Source organism: Spermophilus citellus (genome assembly GCF_964194105.1).
Source record: "Spermophilus citellus genome assembly, chromosome: X".
Classification (NCBI taxonomy): Eukaryota; Metazoa; Chordata; class Mammalia; order Rodentia; family Sciuridae; genus Spermophilus; species Spermophilus citellus.
Window position 1 is genome coordinate 46,645,801 of NC_138190.1, and position 13,186 is coordinate 46,658,986.

The window sequence follows — 13,186 nt, forward strand, 5'->3', positions numbered from 1 at the left end:
TTGTCTCATAGTTGATGTATAGACAGTAACTTAAGAGGCAGACCATAGGACCCAAGCTGGTTAGGGATGGAAGAAAACTGAGGAAGAAGACTGATGGGTTGGGAGATAATGGGGAAGTCAAAGGACTATACTCTTGATGTACAAATACTGCCCATTAAGAAATACCACATGTATGCCTACTGTGTGGAGGTGTGCTATTAGGGACCCTATGAATGACAGAGTTGTGAAGGCTCATGAATGAGAGTGGGATGCTTGAATTCAAGGTCAGATCGAGGAGATGATGCCAAGATCCATGGGATGATAGGGTGTTGATCACTGGAGTTGAGGGGATCAGAGTGTGAGGCCTGTGTGATGGTCAGTCATTCACATGGACAGAAAACACTCAGGATGGCAACAAGAGTTAGAGAAGATGATCACTTGCCCAAGTGCCAGGTTCTTCTCTGAAAATAGGGATAAAGGTATCCTGCCCCCATTTACATCAACCACCAAGGAACAAGCTCCACCAGCACTCACAGGGACCTATCTTCTCCCATCTTTGCAGGTACTACCCCAAACTCTCAGGAACTCCTCACCCATTCCACATCCACAACACCAGAACTGGGTCAGGATCAGAATCTTGAAAACAATGGGAGAAGTCTCCCTATGACCTTCTCCTATCCTCCTATAGGCAGTAAGAGAAGTCTTTATTGATCAGAGAATAGGAATTAAGAAAGAGCCTCATCCAGAGCTAGGTTGCTCCTTGGTAGTAGCTAGGAACTGAGACCTGTTTGGGAGCTGCTGAGGATTTCTTCTCCCAGTGAGGCCAAAGCCACAATCTTCTCAAAATAGGAGAATAGCAAGGACAGCAGTTCCTAAAGGTGGAAGATAGGACCGAAGCAGTTTGACATCTCAGAAAGATCTCAATAATGGGCAGGGACAGTGTCCAGGGCTTCCTCGGGTTCCCGGGAAATGTCCACATTCTGAGAAGAGAGTGCCCAGGGTTAATAAGAAAGAAGGAGACAGCAGTGTGGGGCCCTAGGACCTCCCCTTCCTCTTGTCCTTACTGTCAGATTCCCCTCTTACAACCAGCTCTGAGTCCTGACCCTCTTCTTAGGAAGGCCTGGGGGGGGGGGTGAATCTCAGTGTAAGGTCTTTTGGGCAGGGATTATCTAGGTGTCTTAGGTCTTGGCTGTATTTCCTACATTTCTGGATTTTTTCCTTCTGGTGATGTGAAACACCCAGGATCTGGGAGGGTGCTTTCACCATGTGCTGTGTCCACAGTGGGCTTGGGTGTGGAATCTACCTACCTCAGGCTTCTCTCGGTGTGTGTTCACAGCCTCCACATTCAGGTAGATGGACTCCACTTTGCAGCCTCAGAAAAGAATAACCCATGTGTCTGTAAGCCCCCAAGGTGAGCACAAGTCTTTCCTAAAGTTTCATTCCTACCCCCTCCCCCATTATCACTCATACCCCAGCTTCATATTGTATACAGATTGTATCTGCTGGGTAGGGAATAGAATTCAGATGAGATATGTGATATTTTGGGAAGATGCCACATAAGAAAGAGGCTGCCAATAGGGCATCACCCCAGCTCTTTCCCTAAGTTCTCTTGACTTCCAATGCTCATTTGAACATGGGGAAAGAGAAGAGAGCAGATCTGTATGGCCTCCCCAAACTTTTTTGGCCAGTGAAACAGTGATCTAATCTATGTACGAAGGATGGAGCTCTGTGGATCCAACAAGTTATGCTAGGTGCAGTGGAGGTGAAATAGTCCTGGGTCACTGCCTTGGGCAATTAGGCCCAAGAAAAGTTTGAGGGCAATGTGGCTATGGCAACACTAGAGGAATGGAGATCACAAGGAGTTCAAGGGAACCTGAAGAAGGAGGAACATGCATCAGTGGGGCCTGGGGCTGGCAGAAGAGGCCCAATGCTTATAGAAGTCCCTTTAGATCCATTCCTATGGGTAGGCTACATCCCTACTGCAGGCTTCAGTAGGGCATTGTTCCTTCTCACTCCCCCATCCAGATTTGATTCTGTCTTCTCCCTCCTCATGAACCTTTCATAGCTAACTAATGTCCCAATACAGAATATCAACTACCCAGACTGGTCAACTTTACTTTGGTTCCTTTTGGGGACCCCCTCTGGCCTTCTACAGTTCAGTGTTCTATGCTCAGTGCTTGGCAGAGTCAGAAAACTGGAGGCAGACCTGGAATTTAGAAACCATCCTGGTTCTTCCCTATTATGTGACCTACCACCAGTCCCGCCTCCAGCAGGATGTCCAACCACCAACCAGGGGCCCACTCCCTGGACTCTTCAGGGCAAATGGTAGGCAATAGAGGCATGCTCATGGCCTCTATGTATCTTTGCTTATGAGGATGGGGCACTCACCATAAGCCACAGGTGTGAGTTTGAGCACTGTGTGCAGAGGACACTTGAGATAGGGAAGCTCATCTGGAAAGGAGAGGAGTAGGAAGCAGACCTCAGAGACAGTACTGGGCAGGACACCACCTCTCTGGCCACCAGGCTTTCTCAATGCTCCCCCTTTCACTTCCCCTTCCTCAGATGGGGCTCACCATGGGTGCACGCCTCACATTCTGCAAAGGACAGTACTCAGAGCAATCTACACAGGAAGAAAGGGAGCAGCTAGGCCGGCCAAGGAGTAGGGAGGAAGGATAGCCTTTGAAAAACAGGCATACTATGTGTCCCACAGGAGAGTTTGGCAGGCCATGCAGAAATGGCCACCTCCTCATGCTCAGTGACAATAGGAAATCAAGACAGGCCTCACTCCAGCCCAGCCCAGGCAACTATCCACACACCTCCCACCAAAAAGGCTCACAATTCCCATTGGCAAGTATTTTCTGTGACCATCCAATGTGGCAGAGGTGCATATGGCACGTACCCCTCCCACAGCCTTTTCCTCAGCCTAGGCCTGATTTCTCCTATTATCACACTTGTTCATGGACAAATATTGATTCACTCATTTCCAGTTACTATTATGCAGAAAGTTGTTTTGGATATTTATGTACAATTTCCTTTCTGGGCCTATATTTCCATTAATCAGGTAGTCCTGAGAGGAGGGAGTGATTAGGCCCAGCCCATGGATTAGGACACTGGGGCTTCTAGAGGAAAGGTGCTAGTCTGAGGTCACACAGCCAGAATATGGCAGTGTAAGAAGTCAAAACCAGGACCCTTTGAGTATAAGAGCTTGCTCTGCCCCTGCAGTCTGTAGCTGCTGCCAGAGAGGGGCTCACAGCATCCTGGGGGCAACATACCCACTTGTGTGGCACTTTTTCCTGATACCCACCCTCCCAAAATCCCAGGATGCAATACAGACAGTTCCCTACCTCCTTTCATTTAGCTGGAACATGGTCGTGGCTTTCCATCCCTTAGGCCCATTCTAGGCTTTCAAGGCCTGCTACGTCCTTCCCAAACTCCTGAGACATTAGGAATTGTCCTGGGCATTCATCCTGCTTCTCCTTATCATTTTTGTCTTCATAAGCAGAAGCAGCCCTGGGGCCAAGGGCTGTTGTGCATGATCTCACTGCACCCTCACCAATGCTCTGTGGTCCTGTTCACCCTCATTGTCTACATGAGGAAATAGACTCAGAGAAGGGAAGGCAACTTGACTAAGGTCTATGACTCAGCTCTGCTACTACCTCAACTAGTGACCTTGACCCAGCCACTTCTCTCTCTGGTCCTCGTTGTCCCCATATTACAAGACAGGATTGGATTGGGTGTACCTGAAGCTGTCACAGCCCTATAGTTCTGTGGGTCTGCACTCCTTGCCATATCATCTCTCTGGGTCTTGTCCCATCACTCACCTGAATAACAGGAGAAAGACTATCTGCCCAGCCCTGTCCAACCTGGCTTCTAGGGCAGATGCAAGCAGCTGGCATGGCCTATGTGTGAAGGTGGGTAGAAGTAGAGACAAAGAGGGAGGTGCAAATGTTCTTCACATACTCTGTGCTCATTTGAAAGGGAAGGGCCTCTATCATACACCTTGGATCAACTCTGATCTCTGCCACTGTGTAACCCTATGACATTTAGCAAGCTACCTCACCTCTCTAGGCCTTTATTTCCTTATCTAGAAAAAGGAAATCATGTAGTGTCTACCTGATGTGAACATATCAGAAATCTAGCAGTGCAAGGACCCTTATCACACATCCCATAGCTTATTCCCAGTGAGGAAGTTTAAGACCAGGTGGAGGAAATGACTTATACGGAGTGTTCTTTCTTTTGAAACGAGCATCATAAAAAAGATGAGAATATTATAGACATAAAATACACTTTTGCATTGCTATCAACCCCCCTCAAAATATCCTAGAAATGCCAAAGCTTCAGCATCTATATTAGAAGTAGACTTTTATATGTGAAGGTAATTCAACAGTTCCTTGCCCAGCCACCTGCCTTAGTTTGAAGTTCAGTGTATACTGTCAGTGTACAGGTATTCTGTAGATGCCATGTATAGATTTTTTAAAAAATAAATTATCATTTGAAAAAAAAAAAGAAAGAAGAACCACTGTCTTGATGAAATTATCCCTTCAGCAAAGCAGAAACCTATAATTAGGAAAACCTATAATTAGAATTATGAGGCCATGAAAGGTCTCACTATCACCTGAGGACACCATGCTTCAGAGAGATACTGACTAAGCACTTTAGGCTGATGTAGACTGTTAATGTCAGCTTTGAAAACATTACATTGGAATAATGCTAATAATATACCCAAACACTTATATGGCCCACACAGTGTATTATGAAGTGTTCTAAGCTATTTACACGTTTAATGAAATTTCATCATTATTCTCCCCATTTTCCAGATGAGGAAACTAAGGCCAGAAGGGTTATAGTACTTTGCCAAAGGAAGTACAGTTAGGAATGATAAGTAAAGTTACAAATAATCTAAATCTAGGCATCCTTGTTTTAGATATTGTGCTTTTAACTACTAAGAAATAAACCTCCAATTGTGCATATAAAATCACATTCAGTTCCCCACACCAGGAACAGGAAGGAAGATGTTACCTGAACTTTTATCCAGGAAGTAGGCCAAGAGGCACCGCATGACAGCTTGGTGGCAAATCACCAATACATTTTCCTGTCGTTCTAGCTCCATTATAACTGGCTCCAGACGCTGAACCAGATCCTCATAGGACTAAAGGTAAGAGAAATCTTTGGATAAGGGGGATGAGGCATATTAGCCCAGAGAGGAAGAAATCAAACCTAGGAATCAGGAAACTTGATTCTGGGGCTGGGTGAGTTATTTACCATGCAGTGTGATCTTAGGTAACTTATTTTCTTTATAGGGTCTCAGTTTCCCATCTGTTAAATGGGTGCAATCAATATAGTGGGCAAAATAGCAATAATAATACTCCCCACTACAAGATGTCTTAATTACACTGTTGACACTTCAAAACAATAAGGGTAATTTCAACTATAGGATTCCAAAATGGAAAACTTGGTAAAAAGAATCAGAAGAGGGTATAAAAGCTATCGCTGTCCTGAGTGTATTTTACAATCATAGTAACCAAGGGTTTTGAGTTTTTAAATCCTTATAGAAACAGGATATAAGGCCTTAGGTGTGCATATTGTGGGGAGTTGGGACTAAGACTCTAACATAACTGGGAGTCCCTTAAAGGGCAAACCTTATACCCTATGTAAAATATAAAATAGAAAAAGTTCATCCATGGGCAAAGCGAAGCAACAAGAAAATTTATCAGTCTCTCCATGACTTTTGGTGGAAAAAAATTAGGAAATGCCTTCTGTAAGAATTTACAGTTGCAAGTATTCCTATAGGTGGGTTGGTGACATGGAATTACACTCCCCATGTAGGTTAGAAAATGTTTTTTTTTTTTTAAGAAAGAGTGAGAGAGGAGAGAGAGAGAGAGAGAGAGAGAGAGAGAGAGAGAGAGAGAGAGAGAGAGAGAATTTTTTAATATTTATTTTTTTTTTAGTTCTCGGCAGACACAACATCTTTGTTGGTATGTGGTGCTTAGGATCGAAACCGGGCCGCACGCATGCCAGGCGAGTGCGCTACAGCTTGAGCTACATCCCCAGCCCTAGAAAATGTTTTGATGAGAGTTTAATAAAAAGTGGTCTCAAGTTGTTAACTCCCGGGAGTGCATGGAAGAAACAAATGGAAATTCTCTCTGGATTTTTTTCACCTCAGGCCACCTGGGATTTCCAAAACAAATTCTCACAAATACACGAGGAAATAACCTAGTATGGGTAAGAATAATTAGAAAAACAAGAAGATAATTCTAAAAACTTAAAGGATGCACCATATAAAATATGTTTGAATTTTTAAGAAATAAAATGATAGACTGTAAGAAATAAGATGGTATCAAATACATGATGCAGATTTCAAAATAAACTAAACAGAAGTTCAGAAATAAAAACTGTAATCATTAAAATTGAAAACTAGCTAGATAAGGTACTACATTCAGGAGCAGAGGCAGGAGAATTGCAAGTTCAGGCCAGCCTCAGCAACATATCAAGACTATATCTCAAAATAAAAAATAAAAAAGAGCTAAGGATGTTGCTCAGTGTACGGCACTCTGAATTCAATCCCCCAAATCTCAAAAAATTAAAAATTAAATTGAAGGTATAAACAGCATTTTATATAACTTAAAAAAGAGTGACTTGGAAGAGAAAGCTGAAGAAATTACTCAGAATGCAGCAAAGATATACAAACAGCTAGAAAATAAGAAGAAAAGTTAGGTGATATGAAAAATAAAGGCAAGATTAACATATGTAACTGTATTCAGAAAAAGATAACAGAAAGAATGTGAGAGAATTTGGAAGATATAATATCTGATGGTTTTCTAGAACTGATGAAAATTCCAACTTTCAGATTCAGGAAATTCAATGAATCCTAAATTTAGATAAATAAAATGAAATTGATATCTAGCCATAATTGTGAAGCTCAAAGGTAACAGAGATAGATTTTAAAAGCAGCAAAAGAGGGCTGGGGTTGTGGCTCAGTGGTAGAGCACTTGCCTAGCATGTGCGAGGTACTGGGTTTAATCCTCAGCACCACATTACAAATAAATTAATAAAATGAAGGCATTATGTCCATCTACAACTAAAACAATTTTTTTTAAAAGCAGCAAAAGAAAAAAAAAAACCTAACCAAGTTTCTTAGATTAGAAGCCAGAATGGTAATATCTTCAAAATGCTGAGAATCAACTGTCAGCTTAGAGTTTTATTCCACACCAAAGTTTCATTGGTGATTGAAGACATCCCCCACAAATAGTTTTAGAAAAAATAAGGAACTTCCAAAGAAAGAAGGGAAAAAAGAACTCGAAAGGCAGTCTTCAGGTTACAAGCAGCAAGAATGATCAAAGGATTTCATAAACAAGTAGTTAAATCTACTGAGATTTTATCTCACTCCTGTCAGAATGGCAATTACCAGGAACACAGGCAACAAAAATATTGGCAAGGATGTAGGGAAAATGGTACATTCATACATTGCTGGTAGGATTGAAAATTGATGCAACTACTCTGGAAAGCAGTATGGAGATTCCTCAAAAAACTGGGAATGGAACCACCATTTGACCTGGTTAGCCCACTCTTTGGTGTATATCCAATGGAGTTAAAATCAGCATACTACAGTTATGCAGCCACATCAGTGTTTATAGCAGTTTGATTCACAATAGCTAAGCCATGTAACCAAACTAGTTACCCTTTCATAGATGAAAGGATAAATAAAATGTGGTGATATACACAATGGAATATTATTTAGCTATAAAAAGAATGACTTTATGACATTTGCTGGTAAACAGATGGATCTGGAGACTACCATGCTAATGAAATAAGCCAGTCCCCCCAAAACCAAAGGTCGAATGTTCTCTCTGATACATGGATGCTAACTCACAACAAGCTGGGGAGAATAGAAGTTCAATGGAGTGAATTAAACAAAGAGGAATGAAGGGAAGGGAAGGGGAATCAGAGTAGGAGAGAAAACTGAATGAATCTAACATGACTTTCCCATGTACATATATGAATACACCACAGCGAATCTCCACCTTATGTACATCCACAAGACTGGGATCCTAATTAGAATAAGACATACCTCATGTTTGTAAAAATATGTCAAAATATACTGTCATGTATAACTAAAAAAACAAATAAAAAGAATAAAACATAGACAGGCTGGGCATTGTGGCACATGCCTGTAATCCTAGCAACTCAGGAGCCTGAGGCAAAAGGATTGCAAGTTCAAAGCCAGTATCAGTGAGTTGAGGCCCTAGGCAACCTTGTCCCCCCAAAATAAAAAGGGTTAGGTTCTCTTTTTTTTTTGGTTCTAAAAAAAGACCCCTCCCCTCCAAAAAAAAGGTCTGATGAGGTAACTCAGTGGTTAAGCACCCCTGGTTTAAATCCCCAGTACAAAAAATAAATAAATAAACATTAACTAGATGCAGTGGTAATAACAACAGTGCTAATTCATTTGGGGGTTAAGACCAAGGTTGAACTAAAATATAAAACAACATGCAAACTAGGAGAAGGAGAATCCAGAGTTTTAAAGTTCTTTTATTATTTGGGGTGATGGTGGAGAGGTTGATTCTAGGTTTTGTTAATAACACATTAAAATGTTAATTGTTCAAATCAGTTGCATAACAACACATAGCAATGAATTGAGTGATTCTGAAGTATAATATTTAGACCTCATATCCTTATTAGAATATCTGCAAGAATAAAAAGAATCATGATGAAATATCTTAAATATGTTAAGGACAACCTCTAAAAGAATGTAAACATTATATAACTTAAATATACTAAAACTCAATCCTAAAGGATACAGGAGAAGAGAAAAAAGATAATAGAAATAAACTAAAAAAATCAGTAACTAAAATAAAAGTAAAGGTATGAAACTACCATTTTTAGTTTGGATTAGAAACAGCAAAATACAACTATAAGCTGTTTATAAGAGACAAAAAACAAAAAAAAAATTGTATGTCTCTTTTTAACAAAGCCTCAAAATATATAAAGGAAAATGATGGCAAATTAAGCCTGACTTTACATTATCATTGCTGAGGTTGAAGATAAAATGTGAAAGTTCTTTTTAACTGAACAGAGTATCTATTGTTTTGTCTTCCCAAATGCCCTGATTTTCTGATAATTGTTCACAGGAGTTTGTTTCAGAAATGGAGTGTGATGAGCAAATGCTCTAAAATGTGGAACTGGCTAAGTGGGGGTTGGATAGAAAGCAATAAGTAGTCATTTCATATGCAAATAGGAAAATGATGGTCTGGCTCATGTAATGGCAAAGAAGTTGATCAAAGTAGTACCTATTGTCCTTTAGGATGATACCAACTGCCCAGAGAGACTGGAGATGTAGTGCACTTGGCAATAAAATGTCTTAAAATTAGAGTATGTAGAAGAATTTCAAGTTTCTCCAGTGAGGTGACCAGAGATAAAGTGTAGGATAAAGTGGGTCCTCCTAAAAGTAGAGAGAAAGCATTGTAGCTTTGTGTGTATGGAGGGGTATTGAGAGTTGAACCCGGGATGCTCTACCACTGAGCTATAACCCCAGCCCTTTTTATTTTTTAAAATTTTGAGACAGGGTCTCGCTAAGTTGCCAAGGCTGATCTCCAACTTGCAATCCAATCCTCTTGCTTCAATCTCTAAAACTGCTGAGATTACAAGTGTGCACCCCCATGCCTAGCATATATGTAGCTTTTTAATAAGAGGAATCTGTTGCATATAGCCATGAATTGATGGCCAATGGCTAAATCACTGTGTGCCTTGTAAGATGGCAGATGTTGCAAAACATGCTTTACCCTGTTTCTAAAAATGTTTTAAAACTGGAATTTTGGAAGTTGGAATGGAGATGCTGTGGAGGAGTTCTAAGAATTAGGCCATCCTCCAAAACTTACCTCTCCTTTGGGATAGCGGTAACGATATTTATCTTGGTCCCGTAATGCAAATTCTTCAGGGTAGTGTTCTTGGATTTCTTCATAGGTCATCTCCTCACAGACACCCTAAGAGAAAGTATTGGGGGACACAAGCATTCGCCTGGTGAAATCCAGACAGCCTTTGCCATAGTTCTAAGACCAATAATATGGTACTTGGGACTTCTGTGAGCACAGCTATGGAGTTGTTTGTTATTTGTGGGTGTGTATGTGAATATATATGTGTGCATGGTGTGTACTTGTGTGAGTATAAAAACAATAGTGTGTGGATGGGGGTGTGTTCTGGTTGAGTATATGATGTTTTTCTATGATTGTCTCAGTAGGTATATAAGTATACAATATACATATAATTATGTATTTTTACAAATATGTAGGCATAAGAATTTGTGGTTGTATCTGCAAGTATGTATGCAGCATGCTTGTTAAAGGACTTATGCCTTGCATATGTATTGTATTTGTGTGTGTGTGTGTGTGTGTTATGCCCATGTGGATGTCTCTGTGGTATGTGTATCCATGCACATCTAAGTGTGTCTGCAGCACGTGTATCCATGAATATGTATCTTTCATTGTGTTTCTGTTCTATGTATATTTCTATTCCTGTGTCTGAGGCCTGTGTGAATTTGCAGTAATATGCTTGAGGTTTTGTATCTGTGCTATGTTTATGTTCATGTTCATTATATGCTCCTCTGTGTCCATGTGGGGTATATATAGGGCTGCATGTGTCTATAATGAGTGTGTCCATATGAATCTCTAGGCATGTGTATGTATGTGTGGTATAGGCATGATGGTAGAAGAAGGTCCCTGTGTCTGTGAAGTTCATATGTACAATCATAAGCATATTTGTGGCAGATATCTGTGATTTTGTATGCAAATACACATGCGTGAGCACAATATAGTCATATTCTTCCATTCTATAGCATTTCCTATCCCTCCATCCCGACCCCTACTTTAGATAGAAAAATAAGTGACTGATCCTTATTTTTTAACAGGTGTCTGTATTTAACAGGTGTCTGTATTTCAGAAATTTCAGAGAGCAAAACTAGTAAATTTCTAATGGCTTTAGAATGGGTTTCAATCTCTTTATCCAAGGAAGTAATGAGTTCTTTGGAAGCTCTTCACAGAAGAGCTTCCAAGTCAGCTGAGAAATCTCCAGGAGTGAGGTGGCTGCTGGAGGTAGTGGCAAGTGATGTAAAGTTTCCTTCGGAGTATGTAAATTCCAATTAAACCTCCCTGAAGTGGGAAAGTGGCCTCTGTTGTCTTTTGGGTCATTTACCAGGCTTCCCTCAGGGTTGTGGAACTGAACCCTTGTCACAATCTATAAGTAGCTCTGCAGTGTCGACCTTCTCCAACTGACACTGCCCATGGAAGAATGTGTACCCTATTCAGTACACAGGTCCTTCCTGATTGGCTTCAACTTTCAATTTTGAGGCAAGCTGGGAGCCTTTTGCCTGTGGAAATGGCCACTGACACTCTCTTGACTTTAGGCAAAATGCTTAATTCCCCTTAATTTTATTTTCCTTACTTGAGAAATGAGAATTACAATTACCATGTAGAAGTGTTTTGGATATTAGGGATAATATATGTAAAAGATACTAGTACAGGGTGTACAAGGTACATTTAAAAGACTCAATTGATGGAATTAAACATTAATAATGTAATCAATAATAGAAAATAAATCAGAAACTTAGGCATCATTGCAAATTCTTGTTTCTTCCTTACTCACCCCCCCTATGGCCAATTCCTGAGATTCTGCCTCCTAAATCTCTCTCAAATCTATTCCTTTATTCTACCATCCATTTACCAGCAAATGTCATAATTTCATTCTTCTTTACAACATCAACTAAACTCTTATGATGACAAGTTTACATATTTGCACATGTATGTTTTACTAAATAGCCCCTTTCTAAATATGTGTTCCTTTGTACATCTATATTTACATATGTATATGTGAAATATGCACACACATACATTTCTAAATTTATAGAAGCATTTCTAGCATGTTAACCTACCTCATGCAAGTTATCTACACCTGTGGTGAAGCTCTTATGTTGGGCCTTAACAACCATAACCTGTGAAGTACCACCCATTGCCAATGTACCTATAGCATAGGTAAGAGAAGGATATCCTGAAAGAGATTTCCTAGTCACCAGAGTTGGATCCTTCACCTCTCCCTCTTCCTTACTCCTTACACTGTCAAGTACCATTGACCCTATTATGTTGGAAACATTCCCAAAGTCCTTCTTCATTCCATCTTCATACCATTATTCTGGTTCCACATGCCTTTGCCTCTTGCCACACTAATGCAGCCACCTGTCCTGACTGGTCTACATGCTCATCCTGGCATTGTTTTCACCTAGTCTCCATGCATGTACAGACTGGGCTTTAAAAATGGGAATTACATTCAGACCAATCTCCTTGACTTAGATCATGTCAATGGCTTCCCATCGATAATTAGGGCAGGATCCAAATCCCTCAACATGGACTATAAGACCCTGAAGCCTAGATCTTTTTTCAGACTCATCTCCCTTCTCCCAAGACCTCACTATCACTGTCCCAGAATCTCTGTCATTCTTTCTTTTAGTTCCCTAAACATGCTAGGGTCTCTTCTCACCTCTGAGCCTTCATATAAGTAGTTTCCCATCTCTGAACTATGTTTATTGTTCCACTCCAAGCCCATTTTGCATGTTTCTTTTCTCATCCTTGGCTTGCTTCATGAATCTTTCCTTATAAATCTCTCTCACATGTGTGGTCAGGGGCACCCTCATCTTCTGATCTTCCACAGTCCCTTGTACTTCCTCTCTCAGAAACTTATGTCACACTGAGATAGAGTCTTGCTGTCTGCCTTTGGGCTCTCTAAAAGTAGAGTCCTTGTCTATTCCTGGCCTTCCAGGGATCCCTGAGACATAGAATAGTGTTGAGCACTGGATGATTGTCAAGAAATGTTTGTTGAATTAATTAGGTTCCCCATAAGAACTGGAGCAAAGACAACCCCAGGGATAAACCCATACTCAAACCCCCACTCTGTCAGGAGATTCACCCCTTCCATCTCACCGCATCAATCTCATTCAGGGCCTTCCACTGCTCATAGGGGACACCCAGAGCTTCAGCTGTCTGGATGGTCCTCTTCATGTGGCTGGTCCACACTTTCAGGGAGTTGATACACTGGGACTGAATGAAGTTGGCCAGTGCATAGGCATACTAGGGATGGGGTGCAAAGGAAAAGATGAAGGGGAAAGGTGAGAAAGATAAGGTATCCATGAAAACAAGCTCAAATCTTCCACAAATTGTAGAGTGGAGAT

At 40.9% G+C, this 13,186-nt stretch overlaps 1 protein-coding gene across 5 annotated transcripts in view; it reads right to left on the reverse strand.

The window, feature by feature from the left end:
• Window positions 1-13,186, reverse strand: part of PFKFB1 (6-phosphofructo-2-kinase/fructose-2,6-biphosphatase 1) — a 49,895-nt gene continuing 36,709 nt past the window's right edge. Inside the window, exons 9-14 of one of the 5 annotated variants that reach the window (XM_081277545.1) lie at window positions 12,939-13,085; window positions 9,852-9,956; window positions 4,999-5,128; window positions 2,368-2,430; window positions 1,287-1,351; window positions 1-959 (exon numbers count right to left, since the gene is read on the reverse strand). In XM_081277545.1, coding sequence (XP_081133671.1) covers window positions 900-959; window positions 1,287-1,351; window positions 2,368-2,430; window positions 4,999-5,128; window positions 9,852-9,956; window positions 12,939-13,085 — 570 coding nt within the window. In that variant the 3' untranslated portion in view covers window positions 1-899. The other 4 variants (XM_081277546.1, XM_081277547.1, XM_081277548.1 and 1 more) reach the window with 4 other exon arrangements.